The sequence below is a fragment of the Cnephaeus nilssonii genome (genome assembly GCF_951640355.1).
Source record: "Cnephaeus nilssonii genome assembly, chromosome: 2".
Taxonomy (NCBI): Eukaryota; Metazoa; Chordata; class Mammalia; order Chiroptera; family Vespertilionidae; genus Cnephaeus; species Cnephaeus nilssonii.
This window is the reverse complement of record NC_137073.1, coordinates 105,290,881-105,307,042: the sequence shown is the minus strand read 5'-3', so window position 1 is coordinate 105,307,042 and position 16,162 is coordinate 105,290,881. Positions and strand designations below refer to the sequence as shown.

The 16,162-nt window shown below is 43.2% G+C and overlaps 1 protein-coding gene across 5 annotated transcripts in view; it reads left to right on the top strand.

The window, feature by feature from the left end:
• The window catches only part of NNT (nicotinamide nucleotide transhydrogenase), a 77,690-nt gene extending 74,977 nt beyond the window's left edge, over window positions 1–2,713 (top strand). For all 5 annotated transcript variants that reach the window (XM_079793023.1, XM_079793026.1, XM_079793024.1 and 2 more), the window contains exon 22: window positions 1,753–2,713. In XM_079793023.1, the coding sequence (XP_079649149.1) occupies window positions 1,753–1,902 (150 nt within the window). In that variant the 3' untranslated portion in view covers window positions 1,903–2,713. The remainder of the gene's footprint in view (window positions 1–1,752) is intronic.
• The last annotated feature ends 13,449 nt before the right edge of the window (window positions 2,714–16,162 follow it).

Below are 16,162 nucleotides of genomic sequence, written 5' to 3'. Positions count from 1 at the left end.
ACTAGAGGCCCATTGCACGAAATTCGTGCACGGAGAGGGTGGGTGTCCCTCAGCCCAGCCTATACCCTCTCCAATCTGGGATCCCTCCCACAATCCAGGACTGCTGGCTCCCAACTGTTTGCCTGCCTGCCTTCCTGATTGCCCCTAACCGCTTCTGCCTGCCAGCCTGATCACCCCCTAACCACTCTGCTGCCAGCCTGATTGATGCCTAACTGCTCCCCTGCCAGCCTGTTTGCCCCCAACTTCCCTCCTCTGCCGGCCTGGTCACCCCTAACTGCCCTCCCCTGCAGGGTTGATCGCCTCCAACTGCCCTCCCTTGCAGGCCTAGTCCCTCTCAACTGCCCTCCCTTGCAGGTCTGGTGCCTCCCAACTGCCCTCTCATGCTGGCCATCTTGTGTCCACATGGGGGCAGGATCTTTGACCACATGGGGGCATCCATATTGTGTGTTGGAGTGATGGTCAATCTGCATATTACTCTTTTATTAGATAGGATAGAGGCCTGGTGCAGGGGTGGGGGCCAGCTGGTTTGCCCTGAAGGATGTCCCGGATCAGGATGGGGGTTCCCTTGGGGCGTGGGGAGGCCTGAGCAAGGGGCCTGTGGTGGTTTGCAGACCAGCCACACCCCCTGGCGACCCAAGAGGAGGCCCTGGTATCTGGAATTTATTTACCTTCTACAATTGAAACTTTTTGTAGCCTGGAGTGGAGCCAAGCCTCCTGCTCGCTCTGTGGCCAGCAGCCATTTCTGTTGGGGTTAATTCACCTTCTATAATTGAAACTTTGTAGCCTTAAGCAGAGGCCTGGGCCTGGCCAGGGTGTGCGGAAAGCTTTGCTTTCTCCGTTGCCGGGGGCAATGCTGGCCTGCTCTCTCCATTTCCGTGGCTGCCGCCATTTCTGTTAAGATTTGTTTACCTTCTATAATTGAAACTTTGTAGCTTGTGTGGAGGCTTAGGCCTAGCAAGGGCAGGCGGAAAGCTTGGCTTCCTCCATTGCCTGGGAAACCTTGCTCTCTGTGGCTGTAGCCATCTTGGTTGGGTTTATTTGCATACTCGCTCTGATTGGCTGGTGGGCGTGGCTGGCGGGCGTGGCTTAGGCATAGCGAAGGTGCGGTCAATTTGCATATTACCCTTTTATTAGGTAGGATTTGTAGTAGAAGTTTAATCACTGTGTTTGTTCTCTTTAGCCCATTCAGAGAAAGATGCATATTTTTCTGACTAGAAAAATGTCATACATAGTCTTTGTGGACAAAAGCACTAAGAAGAAAGTCACAATCTGCTCACTCAGAGATAAATGATTGTTCACATGACCTTTTCTTTCATTGGTATAAAAGTATGGGCACATTTTAAAAATTAAAGTTAATGCAATGTAAATATGCATTAAAATACTCCTTGTGCCTGGCTGGTGTGACTCAGTGGTTGAGCATTGACCTATGAACCAAGAGGTCACTGGTTTGTTTCCTGGTCAGGGCACATGCCCAGATTGTGGGCTCGATCCCCAGTAGGGGCGTGCAAGAGGCAGCCCATCAATGATTCTCTCATCATTGATGTTTCCATCTCTCTCTCTCCCTCTCTCTTCCTCTCTGAAGAAAAAAAATATTTATTTAAAAAATACTCCTTGTGTATTTTAAGAGTCTCTGAACTAGAGAACTGGTAGAGAGGCACATGCCTGTTCAGAGTGCAGGCAGGGCAATGTTTGTGTGCCTAGCACCCAGCCCAGATGTTACATGCACTCTCTCCCTTCATCTTCCGTTCCTAGGTCATTGTTATGAAGAGGTCCTTGGGCGTTGGCTATGCTGCAGTGGACAATCCAATCTTCTACAAACCCAACACGGCCATGCTGCTAGGCGATGCCAAGAAGACCTGTGATGCACTACAGGCGAAAGTTCGAGAATCCTACCAGAAGTAAACTTCAGAGGTCAAGCTGTTGTCTAGCAGCAGGGGAACTTGTGGGAACAGGCAGCGGAAGTGTCACTATAGACGGCTGATGCACCTCTGTAGCAAAGCTCTTGCACGGAAAGGAAGACCCTGAAGAAAGCAAAGCAAATACAGGAAGATTTTTCAAGAGCATTTTTAAAAACGGATTGAAAAAATTCGACATGTCCTTCTGTGCATATTTTTTTGGTGTTATAAATCAAAAGTATTTTACAAAAGGAGAAAGAACAGCCTCATTTTCAATGTAATCTGTTTAGATTTTTTAAAATTCCTGCTCAGTAGCCCAGTAATGTTTTAAGAAATTAAGTCTAGGATTTGAGACTTAACCAAACACAGATCTGAAAAATCTGACGCAGTGTAAACATTACAGGCACCTGGGTCGATGGTTTTTCCAACAAATGTGACTAATTTGAAACTTTCCTCAACTCCGGAGCTGACCTCTGACCTTTATCATCTGAACCAACCATATCAAATTGGGTTTGGTTTTTCAAACTGTACTTTCAATTGTAGATTTCAGGGGTGTATTTTCTCACTTCTATTTTAATACGTTAAAGGACTAGGTAACCTTCCAGAGATGCTGGAAACAGTTAAGCCATTTGCTTTGTATGTTTCATTAGAACACCAATGAAACATAATGTGAAATCAGTATTAGTTGTATTTTTTAAAACGCCATTTCTAATCGGAGAGCTCTTTAATTTCAATCAATTTATAATGTGTAGTACTGTACTAAGTGCACTTGAATGGAATTCAACTATTTGCCTAATAAAATGAGTTCATTATGTTTGCACATTGATGTAGCAATTGTCTCTGGCGACAAAATGCTAACATTGAATAGCTCTGCTTGTTAGTAATATCCGGGGAAGACTTGCTACTATAAAGTAGATGAAATTAATCTGTCTTAAGGTTCACAAGAAATACTATTTTTTTCCACCCACAAATCAGAGTGTGCTTTGAGGTCTTACGTAACTGATCACATTTGGGAGAAATGGTGGCACGTTTTTTTCCCCTTTAGTTACTAGTGCTTTGTTTAAGCACTAGTCCAGACCATGTCTTTTTGCAGTAAAAGCGTATATTTCCTTTGTGATGTTGCTCCATTGCCAAAAGCTCTATAGAGGATGAATGTGTGATGAGTTTCTTGAAACAATTATTAACACCTAAAAACGATTTCTAAACCAGAAAAATAAGTAACTGGTGTGTAATTTTTTACTGTGATGCTCATGTTTACTGAGTTTACAACTCACAATATTTGTTGGTTTGGTAATCAATTTCTGTTTTGCTGTGCTTGCAATTAAGATCTTGTGTGTGTGTGTGTGTGTGTGTGTGTGTGTTTTAAAGCAGAAAAGATTCCTTTTTAATTTTTGAGGAATAAATGCAATTTGTTAATGGGACTCAGGTTATAAGGAACCCCAAAAGTGAATTATATCATTAAAGTCCTATTAGAAGCAAGTAGGTGGTATTAGAAGCAAGTAGGTGGTACCTTTTCCTTTTCTAGTTGTAGATATACCTGGAAAGCAGCGACTTGGAATTTTTTTTTTTTTTGGAGAAAATTCCTGCATTCATTTTAAATAAAAAATAATTATACTTAGATTTTTAAATTTATTTTCATCATTTATAGTAAGTACTTTTAAAATTTAGGGTGATCTCATTCTTTGATAGTAATCCTTTGTCATTCATTTGTGTTAATTGAATTGAAAATTTATGATGTAGTTCGTTTTATTTTACTTTTTGGTTAGGATATTGAAGTTTTTTTTGAAACATAATTTCTTAAATCAATACTCCAAAAAGTTGGTGGTCTTAGATTATTAATTACAGTGAAGTCTTAAATCAACAAAGATAATTTTCAACCATCCAATTTATCATCCCTCATTTCCTGATCAGTCATACAAGTGAGAATGAATGACTTAATTTTATTCTTGTATTGTTCACTATATTCCATTGTACCCTATAGTCTGGTATCAAAAAATAGGAATTTCACTTAGGCAGTGAAGTGCTATTGCTGATTTGTCTTTTAGGCCTTACTAATTTTGTCCTTTATTTTTTTCTTGTTTGTCTTAAACTGAGAATTTGTGTTTGAGTTACTCATTTAAGGAAAGAGCACATGTAAGTAAATGTATAAGTATTTATGCATTATACATATGTTTCTATCTGTCTACCTATTTATGTCACTTTGGACAGTTTCTGGTATATAAATCTTATGCTGTAACTCTTTTTTTTTGTGTGTGTCTAGGGATTGGAATAGAAAGGACTAAGAGAGAGGAATAGTCTCTTCCTGCAGGGGGTGCTCAGGCCTTCGCCGAGTCAGGGGATAGCAGTTAAATTTGTGGTAATGGATGTGGAAAGTGGGCCTTGGCCTTGTGGATTCTATCTGAGTCATGACCACCCCGACTTTTAGATTTTGCTGTTGTCTCGTCCAAAGCAAATATGGGAAGTATTATGCACCAGTCAGCTTTAGGGTTTAGTTCAATTTATGTGATCCCATAGACTTTTCTGTATAATTAATAACTCATACCCCATGTGTTCATCTGACTTAGAGGCACATTTTCTAGTCCCCGAAGACATGAGTCTTGCGAATGAAAGCATTTTAGTACTGGAAAGTTGGATAGCTCTGTCGTGCAACTAGGGAGAATAGTTCAAATATCTAATTTATAGCTCTTGCCAGTTTTGGAGAGTCTTTGCCAACAAATGTTATTGGGTCAGAATGGTAAAAACAACAACCCCAAACTCTTCACTCCAGTGGCAGCAACTTGCATAATCCAGCTGCTCTTTAGATTCTCAAAAGAAAGAAGAATTAAGTTAATTAACAAAGAGAAAAGAATACTTTTGTAAGTGAAACCTTTAAAGTGTTTGTTTAGTAAAGCAGCAGAAATGGTAACATTTGAATTTCAAAGCACTCAATATAGCTGTTCTTAAACTCTTATTTCTTAGAAGTTACATATTGGGCTAAGGAATTGAACTGTGTTTTTTTTTGGTTTGTTTTTTTTACTACTTAAATGGTTATAGATATTTAACATGGTGTATACTGTAATTCTAGATGGAAATCTTTTGGATGCTGGTAAAAGAATGATGTAGGTGATGAGACAGTAATTGGATATGTGAAACTCTTACATATAATGATTAAGATAGTGGCAGGAAAAAAGTTAGGTCATAGTAGATAATTTCTTTGGGGGAAGAGTAGAAAATCGTATTGGATAGGTAGAGGAAGGCCGGTTTATGATTATGGAGAACTTGAAAAGCTTGGGCCCTAACTAATGGGGAGATACTACATCTCTGTCATGTTGATGTCAAAGCATTGTTCTGTATAAAAATACTTGCACTTGATTTTCTTGCCAAAGATCGCAACCTTGAACTTCGCTTTCCAGTTCTTTCCGAAGCCTATTTGTGAAGAATAAAACTGATGGAAAGGTTGCCGTGAGGATGCGGAGTCTGGCTTGCCGCTGGATAGTTCACATTCACCCACAGACCAAGCCAGACCTTCAGGGAGCCGGGTCCGTGGGCGGCGTTGCTCGGGTCCTGGTGGATAGCGAAGACACGGAGGGACAGGCATGGAGAGGGTCAAGTGACGCAGCCACGCAAGGCGCCTGAGTTCAGGGGCAAGCACGCGTGTGGCAATAGGATGGCGCAGAGCAGAAGCGGTTGCCTTGGGCTTTGAGGACCGAGGAGGGGATGTGGATTTGGAGTATGCGGGTGACCTGGGATGATGGTGGCTAGTTCCCGACCCCCGCCGTGGAGGTAAGGGAAAGGGAAATGAGAGGTCAGAGAGGGGGTCCGAGGTGCTCCTAGCCCCCTGTTGTAAAGGTGGCATATGAAGAGCTACCCTTTTCTTCCCCTTTCCTGTTGGGTTTGGGGAGATGAAGACCACACAGCAGCACTGGGATGTGGTGGAGGGAATAGCAACGGCCCGTGGGAAGGGACCATTTAGACATGAAGTAGGCCATTGCTCTCCATCCTCCTTTTTCTTGGTTTCTATTGGAAAAGCAGAACTGGGAAGCTTCTCCCATAAGGGGACAACTAGATTTAGCCAAGGAACTTCTGTCTAAACAGCCCTTTTCAGGAACTGCTTTCCCAAAGCCAGTGAGAGGCTGTCAGCCAGCCTTGTTTCCCCTTCTTGCTCCCAGGGAGGGGCTGCACCGCCCACCAGAGCAGGCGCTCACAGGAACGCAGCAGGTCTTGTGCCCGGTTAATTCCCTGCAGACCCTGCGAGTCTGGTCCCCTGCCGCGCACACAGGCAGCAGCCTCACTGGGGAGAGTGAGCAGCCACATCTAAAACTCCAGAGACCTGGGAGAAAGCGTGACTAAATAACCCCCCTTTATGATGTCAGGAGGGAGCTGATTTTCTCCCCACGGCAGGAAACCATGTCACGGTTTTATCTTTCGAATGTCTTGTCACTACAGTCGTCCCCCCTTATCTGCAGTTTCGTTTTCCACGGATGTAGTTATTTGCCATCAGTTGTGGTCTGAAAAATATTACATGGAAAATTCCAGAAATAAACGGTTTATCAGTTTTAAATTGTGTGCTGTTCTGAGTAGCCTGATGAATTCTCGCGGGTCCCGCTCTGTCCCCGCCTGGATGCAAATCATCCCTTTGTCTAGCATGTCCACTCTGTACACACTGTGACTTGTGGTCATCAGATTGGCATTGTGTTCAAGTAACTCTTATTTTACTTGATAATGGCCCCAGAGTCCAAGAATAGTGATGCTGGCAATTCAGATATTTCAAAGAGAAGGTGTAAAGTCCTTCTTTTGAGTGAAAAGGTATGCATGTATAGGATAAAACAGTACATATAAGGTTCGATAATATACGTGGTTTTAGGCATCCACTGCGGGTCTTGGAACATATCCCTCTTGGATTAGCGGGGACTACTACACCCTCCGAGTTTACTGGAATACTATGTGTCAGAAATTACTTCTGGAAAAGGCCTTTGAAAGCTTTCGGGGCTTTACTGATTCATGGAACATTTTGTTCTAGCAAACGGTAGCTAGCTAGCTAGCTCTGTGGTTTTGTCCCATTGGGATATAAATGGGCATGGACGTTTAGACACACTTCAGGTCCACCCTGACTGGGGAGAACTGCTTCATTAGTGTTGGGTATAAGTGTAGTGACTTGGGAACATGGTCTTATAGCCATTAGAGTCATCATTCTAAATGAGACCAATGGAACGTTCAGAGGCTATAACAGAAAATCCTATGAGGATGCTGTACGTGTAAGAAGTTCAGAGGACCTGCACGGGTTTTGGGCTTTGCTGTAATGCATCTTACCCCGAACGCTGTATAGGCAGCCCCAAAGCGTGGATTTTAGAGATGAGCCCACGATGAGTAGTTGGATGATGGCATCACCAAGAAGGTGCTGCTGGCTTCCACATCATGAATCACTGTTGGTTGCACATTTCTACAGTGTATATCACCCTTCTGGTAAAATACAGGGTAGGGGAAGGGGGATGCATTATTATGTGTGTTCCACATTGACCTCATGTAGGCAGTTCTCATCACTAGTTGAAAGTTTACCTTAGCTTTCAAAAAATTCAAGATAGAAAGACTGCCCCCATTCATGTTAGTAGCTCAACGGCTGGGGAATAGTAACAGTAGCTACTAGTTAAGGAGTACGAATCTTGTGCTAAACAACATCCTGTCCACACATCAGTGGAAAATAGCAGAGTGAGACAAACTCCGATCTGGCTGCTAGCAAGATCCACTTTCCACTTTGTTGACGTCTGTTAAAAATAGGGAAGGAAAGGATGCCATTCATGGAAGGGAAGAGCCATATTATACCAAACTATTTGAATATATACATATATATTTCTCTTTTTAAAATTTATCTCTATTTAAAATATTATAGACGTCCCCCTTTTTTCCTATTGACCCTCCCTCCCCAGTCTCGTCCCCTCCCGAGGCCTTCACTCCACTATTGTCTGTGCCCATGGGTTATGCCTATATGCATATAAGCTCTTTGGTTAATCTCTCCCCCACCCCCAACTCCCTCCCTCTGAGATTCTGCAATCTGTTCTATGCTTCTATGTCTTTGGATCTATTTATTAATCAGTTTGTTTTATTCATTAGATTCCAAATATAAGTGATATCATGTGATACTTGTCTTTCTCTGACTGACTTATTTCACTTAGCGTGATACTCTTCAGTTCCCTCCATGCTGTCTCAAAGGGTAAGAGATCCTTCTTTTTTACTGCTGCATAGTGTCCCATTGTGTAAATGTACCACAACTTATTTTATCCACTCATGTACTGATGGACACTTGGGCTATTTCCAGATCTTAGGTATTATAAATTGCAGTGCTATGAACATAAGGGTGCATATATCCTTTCTGATTGTTGTTTCCAGTTTCTTGAGATATATTCCAGAAGTGGGATCACTGGGTCAAATGGCAGTTCCATTTTTAATTTTTTGAGGAGACTCCATACTGTTTTCTATAGTGGCTGCACCAGTCTGCATTCCCACCAGCAGTGCACGAGGGTTCCCTTATCTCCACATCCTCCCCAGCACTTGTTTGTTGATTTATTGATGGTAGCAATTCTGACAGGTGTGAGGTGATACCTCATTGTCACTTTAATTTGCATCTCTCTGATGATTAGTGACATTGAGCATTTTTCCATATGTCTCTTGGTCATTTGTACGAGTATGTCCACTTTGGAGAAGTGTCTATTTAGGTCTTCTGCCCATTTCTTGGGTGATGGAAACTTGACCTTCATTCAGGGTGTTTTATTCTCCTCATCCTGCTCCTGGGGACACATCTTTATTCAGAGACAAAGTGGAGTGGAGAGCATGGTGAATTACACAACATCAAAGGGTGAGTGGAGTGGTCAGGTGCTTGGTCTTCACCTGTCCAGGCTGGCATCCTCTGAGATGTATATTGTCCTATCTAGTCTTGCTTACTATCTTTGTACATTGACATCCTCATATTCTTCTTTGGCCTTAATGGAAGAAAGAAGTTATAGGATGTTTAGAGCAATAAGGTAGAGGATATGGCAGTCTCACTATATAAAACATCCCATTACCAGTATCTATACTTAGGATGAAACTTTTTATTATTTATTTATTTATTTATATTATTTTTTAAAAATTTATTTTATTGTTTAAAGTATTACATATAGTAGTACATATATCTCCTTTTTTTTCCCCATTGACCTTCCCCCAGCCTCCCCTACCCCCTGTCACATGCCCTCATCCCACCCCCCCAGTGTCTTGTGTCCATTGGTTGTGTTTATATGCATGCATACAAGTCCTTCGGTTGATCTCTTTCCCCCTCTCCCCAACACTCCCTAGCCTTCCTGCTATAATTTTACAGTCTGTTCGATGCTTTACTGCCTCTGTATCTATCTTTGTGTTCTAGGATGAAACTTTTTAAAAGTTTTTATGTGAGAATAGAATATTAATGTTATTCTCACAAAGAAAGTAGTAGGTGCTCTATTATTTAAATAACTTGAAATGGAATTGAGCCAAATGCTTTTAGTCAAAGCATTTGAAAGAGCCATTTATTCTCCTGAGACTAACTGAATTGCTTCAGATATCTGTATTTTTAAAAATTTAGCGAGACATTGAGTTGTTTTGGGAAGGGTTTTTTTTTTCCCTTGCCCCTTGCCCTGTGAGGGATAATAAAATGCTCTAATGTCCAATTTTTACTAGTTTATCAGCAGTGCTTTGGTATTAAATCTATAGCCAGAAGTTGAAAAGAACCATTCATTCATAGTTGGAGCACATCTGAAACAAAGACAAAAAAAGTCTAAATACAGCTCTTTTGATAATTATTGTCTTTTTAAGCACACAAGTTAGTGTTTCTAGCCCATCTAATTTTTTTTGTACTAATGCAATATACATTAAAAAATACTAATTTCTGTGTATGTTATTAATTGTACTTTTCACTGGAGAATTTGGAGCACAAACAAATATCACAATCTTCCCATAATTACCCTGTGGCAGATGGAACAACAAGAACCATATTTTCTGCCAATTAATTATATTTCTTTCTTAAATTACAAGTGCTTGGTCAATTCAAAAAATGTCATGGTTCCTATTTTATGCGTAAGCTTTTTGCTCCTCTGGAGTAATATTTTTTTTTCTCCCACAGAAATCAAGGAAGTTGAGCTAAAATGGAACAAAGAAGATAAACATGTTTCTAACTGCCATGATTTTATATTTTCATGCCATTACCTGAGCATGAAATTGAATTGATTGCAAGGGAGCACGTGGGCAATAAGGTGGAGCTGAGCATAATAGGTGCTCCCCATGCACGAGCCTGTGCGATGAGGGGCCTCGTCAAGGCGGGGAAGAGCGCTGAGCATGGGGACCTTCACTTCCCATGGGGTGGGGTGGGGGCAAGGCCCTGGGAAAAGAGAGAGCATCCATGAGATGGGTGAAACCCAAACCACCTTCATTTTTTTAGATTCCAAATGGACATAGGGGATGTCCAAGGGGTGAGGAACCAGAGATCATTGGCATGCGATTTTTGGAAGGAATGTGGAGTGAGGAGTTGCAATTCAAATGAGAAGAAGCCACAGAAAAGCCAATGGTGGCAATAAGTGACATTTTTTAGATCATAAAGTGATGTGAGAAATCACTTATACTTGAAATGTTTTGAATTCTGTTCCCCCCACCATTGTCTTGGTTTGGCCTCCCAGCTATAAAGTACATGATGGAGTGGCCATGAGAAGCCAACCATTCATTATTAACTGGGTGCCATGTGCTGTGCCAGGTAACGGATACCTGTGACATGGTCCTTTGAATATTGTATCCTATATGATAAAAGGCTAATGTGCAAATCGACGGAATGGCAGAACGACCGGTTGCTATGATGTGCACTGACCACCAAGGGGCAGACACTCAACGCAGGAGCTTCCCCCTGATGGTCAGTGCGCTCCCACAGGGGGAGCGCCGCTCAGCCAGAAGTCCTGAGCTGGGCTCACGGCTGGCAAGTGTAGCGGCGGTGGTGGGAGCCTCTCCCACCTCTGTGGCAGTGTGAAGGATGTCCAACTGACGGCTTAGGCCCGCTCCCCTAAGCCGTCAGTCGGACATCCCCCGAGGGCTCCCGGACTGCGAGAGGGCACAGCCCAGGCTGAGGGACACCCCCGAGTTCACGAATTTCGTGCACTGAACCTCTAGTGGGATCACATAAGGGTAATACAGTTCTGTTTTGGTGTAAGTGCAAAAATGAAATAAGTTGTAAGTTATGGCGGTAGCTTGTAGAGGAGACTGATTATTATTGCCCGGGGTAAAAGTAGGGAATTCTGGGGAAATTTTGCCGAGGAGGGTTCCGGAAGATGAGCAAGAGATGGTTAGTCAGTCAAGGCAGAAGCAGGCATTTAAATGCAGGAGAAAGCATGTGAAAATTCACCGAATCAAGTAATTTCAAAGGTAGTACTTCTTTTCAAATATGTAGCACAGTATTGATGTTTAATGGATAGTTTTTAATGTTTTAAATAAAATTCTCTTGCTTTGGGACTACCATTTTTAATGTTAGTGTGAGGAGCAGGTTTGAGGTCATAACTCTTGGAATAAGTCACATTTAAAAAAAATGCCTTTTAATAGTCACTTGTCAATTTTGGTACTGACCAGTCTTCCTTTTCTCATGCTGCTCTCAAGCAAAAGTAAAATAAAAAATAACATTTCTAGTCACGTTCACAATTTGGTCCTTCCCCCAGTTTTCTTAGAGCATGAGTGAAGGAGGAACTCTATTCTTTGCATTTCAGAGGCTCAGGTTACCAAGGAAACAGAGTCAACTGACACTGGGCAGCAGCCACTCAGAGGTACGTTTTCCTAAAGTCTGAGATTTTCTTCAGGCTCCTGAGTGGCTCTCAGGTCAGTCCACCAGGTGAGAAGCACGTAAATGCAGGAGAAAGCACGTGAACATTCCCCGATGGGTGAGTTTCTCGGGGGTGGTGAGCACATGATTGGCGTTTTGTGTCCACTCAGCTCAGCTGGAGGTACACCCCTCAGAACTTCCTTCCTGTCTGATTTCAGGGGAGCCCTGGAGACCCCGGGTGACTGTGGAAGGTGGGGTGAAGTTGTCCAAGCCTGTGCTCCCCTGGCTGACCTCGGGCCCACTGTTGGCTTTGCCCACGCGCTGGGACCCCAGCTCTTCCGCTCCCCCTGGATCTCGGTCTTTGGCTTCTCACACCCCGGGCTGGGCACGGGTACAGCTCCATGGGGAAGGACAGCGGTTGCTGCAGGTCTCCTGTGTGGCTGAGTGTGCAACAGACACAGTTCCAGCTTGCCTTCGCTCTCCCCCACTTCATGTTGGGGTGTCAGTCCTGCTGGCCTAGTCCCTGCACACAGCAGAGCCCCTAGCCTTCTTCCCCAGCACTCGCAACCCTGTGAAGCTGATCCCTAGCAAATCGCTATTTTCCTTTCACTCACAGCAGTTCTGCCTCCTGGATCGAACCTTAGCTGGCACAGTTCCCTGATCACACGTCATGAATTCCAGCACAGCCCATTTGCGATAAGGAACTGGGATGGCATGAATCATTGAAATCACAGGCGATTAAACATCTTATTCAATAATTTCAACCATTTCTCCTCACAAAGGGCAAAATTGGGTGACTCCCATTTCACCCCCTTTTTTACAAATGAATCCAGTGATAAATTGACTTGGTGATTCTCCCACATAAATTACTGTTTTTTTTTTCTAAAGAGCACAGTTTAATGCCACGAGGGACTTAAATACCCTGTAAGATTTGTCTTCTTTGCGGCAGGGAGTGGGTGTGTGTGTGGAGAACGTTTGCAGATACGATAGAAGGAGAAGGCTAAACCCTTTTAATGACGCTTTGGCAATAATATATGTACACATGCGGAAACAGACACCGTTTTGGAATTCTTGCATCTGTGAATCAGTCCTTCTTTAACCTTGGACTTGTGATTTGTTCTGGCCAGTGGGGCATTAGCAAGTGACATACAGCCCGCGGCTTGATTAGTGCTGAGCATTGGGGCAGGGCCTTTTGGAGAGTTTCCTCTTGGGAGCCCGTTGCCCTTGTATAACGAAGCTTGGACCCAATCACGGGAGGCAACCTGGAGAGTCTGGTAGGATTCGAGCTTGTCTTGGACCTCCCAGCTGAAGGCAGCTGCATCCGTGGGCAGGAGAACCCCCGCTGAGCCTTGCTGGAATCCTGACAACCAGAATTCTGAGAAGTAAATTGTTGTTTAGGGGCCGTTTGTTACACAGTAGAAGTCTGAAACAAGCTGTGACAGAGCATTAATAACAAACTTGGTGTCATTTTTTTTAAACTATGCATTAACTTAGTTCCACCTCTTTAGATTCCTTCTTCCTTCTTTCCATGGTCTCCACTTCCCCTTTTCCCATGGGAGCCAGGAAGGTCATTCTTCCAGGCAGCATTAGGTGGGGGCCCCTGGGAGCCCTGCTTACTCCAGAATAGCTTCCTTATCAGCCTGTCCTAGTACTTGAAGCTTCAACATTATTTAAATTGTAATTCCCTTTCCCCTCCCTGCCCCTCCACTCCCAAGCTAAGATTCTCCATCTTCAAGAATGAAAATGCAACTACCTCTGGACACATGGCATTATTTTTTGTCACTTACTATTGAGCCAGGGTCAGCTTGTCAGTTTCCTTTCCCAGGAAATGGCTAACTGAGAGGGATGGGCACCAGGCCCTTGCTTGCCAGGGTCTTGCCCACCTGTGGGCTTCTGCCTGCTAGGCTCTCCCCCTCTTTTGTCATCCATTTAACGACTGTTCTTCCTTCAGCTCCTGATTCCATTAATACTTTCTTAGGGAGGTGTCCTGGGTCCCCCTGATTAAGTCAATTTTTTTCTATTATAGGTGCTCATAGAACCAAATATCTCTTCTTCAGAGCAATTTCATTTAAATCTTTTTTATATGTAATTTTCTATCTATCTATCTATCTATCTATCTATCTATCTATCTATCTATATGTTACACACACACACACACACACACACACACACACACACACACACACACTAGGGGCCCAGTGCACGAATTCGTGCACCTTGAAAGGAACTGTGGGCCGCTAGGCTGCTGTAGGCACAGGGGCGGGTCTCAGACCATCCTCCACGCCCCTGCCTGGCTTCTCCTGCTGTGGCCCAGGTCTCCTGTCTGCCAGCAGCCCTGCTCCTGCCACTGCTGCTCACACATGCTGACAGTGTAGAGCGATTGGGGCTGGCACCTTCAGCGAGTGTGAGCGGCAGCTGCTGCCCCGATTGCCCCTCAGGAGCAGGGGGAGGTGGAGAAGTCCTCAAGGGCGATTGGGGCCGGCAGCCAGTTGTGGGTGCAAGTGGGGCCTGCACTGGCAGTGGGTGCGAGCGCCAGGCAGGACTGTGGTGTGCAAGAGCAAAGAATTTTCAGTAAACACCAGAGGCTCGCCCTGATGACAGCGACCGGTGCCCCGCCTTGGTCTGGCACGCCTGCTCACCTGCTCCCCCATCCCGCCGTGGCTGATGCCCGCCATGTTCTGTGCACGCCCCCTGATGGTCAGCGCCTGTCATAGCAACCGGTTGTTTGGTTGTTACGCCATTGGGTCTATTTGCATATTAGCCTTTTATTATATAGGATACCCTCTGGGATTAGATGCTCCAAGGGGCTAGAGATCTTACCTATTTTTGTTTACTGTAGTATTTCAAATACTTAGCATATATTCTAGCACATGGAATGTGTGCAACAGGTATTTGTTAAATGAATGAATTGAGATTCTGAACAATTAAATTCTCTCTTCTTATGTTAGAAATTTTTGTGCCTAGACTGATTGTTTTATTACCATCGTGGGCAGGAAAACAGGCACATGGCATTCTAAAACATCTATGAGATGCTTCAAAAAGGGAAATTAAAGCTAAGAGAGTTGTGGTGAAACTAAGACTTATTGGAGCAATGTGCGCCCCCTTGCTACATCTGATTTGTTTAAATTCTAACCCATAGATAAAAAACATTACCAGAAGCAAGAAAACTAGTAAGAGCTAGCATAAGTACTAGAATGCATTGTAAAAACTTCATTGAGCTGCCATAAATATTACCTGTTTTTCCATGCAATCATAGTTAAAAGCTTCCTTTTTTTAAAATGAAACAATTTTGGGTTTATTAAGGAAGAATTATAGTGCATCAATGCACTTTAGAGTTCTCAGATTTATCTTCATTAAAGTCCATAAAATGAAACAGAAAAATTATATATAGTGGATTTACTACAATGAGCAGAGAAAAGGAAATGTTGGAGTTTTATTTTATTGCTGTTCTGTCTTTGGGTGGGTTGAGCAAGAATAGCAATCATGATTTAACCAATATTCAAATTATGGGTGGCATTTTCACAATTCTCTGAGGCTTGTGAGTCAAAGCCTCCACTTTTATTTCCTTAGGCATAACTGCTGTTCGTTCTTTAATTGAGAGAATCTGGGAAGCAACTGACCCGTAGAAGCGCCTCCCACAATGTGGCAGGTAAGAGGAAGTTGGGTTTGATAGTCACAAAAGTTTAGAAAATGCTGAGTTAATATTCAACAGTATTTTTCACTCTCTTGTTTTGTAATCCTCACCCGAGGATATTTTTCCATTGATTTTTAGAGAGTGGAAGAGAGAGGGAAAGACAGAAAGAAATATCAATGTGAGAAAACACATCAATTGGTTGCCTCCTGCACACACCCCAACCAAGGCCCGAGTCAGAGAGGAGCCTGCAACCGAGGTACATGCCCTTGACTGGAATCGAACCCAGGACCCTTAGGTCTGCAGGCCGATGCTCTATCCACTGAACCCAACTGACTAGGGCAGTATTTTTCTCTTTTTAATCCCAGGACTGATACCATGCACTGTAACTCTCCAAGAGGAAAGGATATAATAGACAACATTCCCCATTGCCATCTGATTACTGAACTTTTAAATTTAATTAAGCATTTAAATTTATTTATTTATTTTTGATTAACGTGCTCTTTGGCATGTAAATGTGTTTTGCTAAACACTTTGGGAAAAGTAACCTAGAGAGGAGTCTCCCCTTATGCATATGGAGAGGTACAGACATTTTACCAAACCCCTGGGGACACATTTCTCTTTCATCCTTCTCCGTAACTGCAGTCCCTCTGATCTCCCTGCTGTAGGAACTAGTTACTGTGTTCCTGTTCCTGAACGTGTGCTAATGATAACAATAGCCAACAAGCTAGAATACTCACTATGCACCAGGCCTGAGTCTAAGAACTCTCAATGTCATTAATCCCAGCAAAACAATGCTTTGAGTAGGTGTCCCATTCTATAGCGGTGGAAGCTGGAGTCCAATTAATTAAGTAGGTG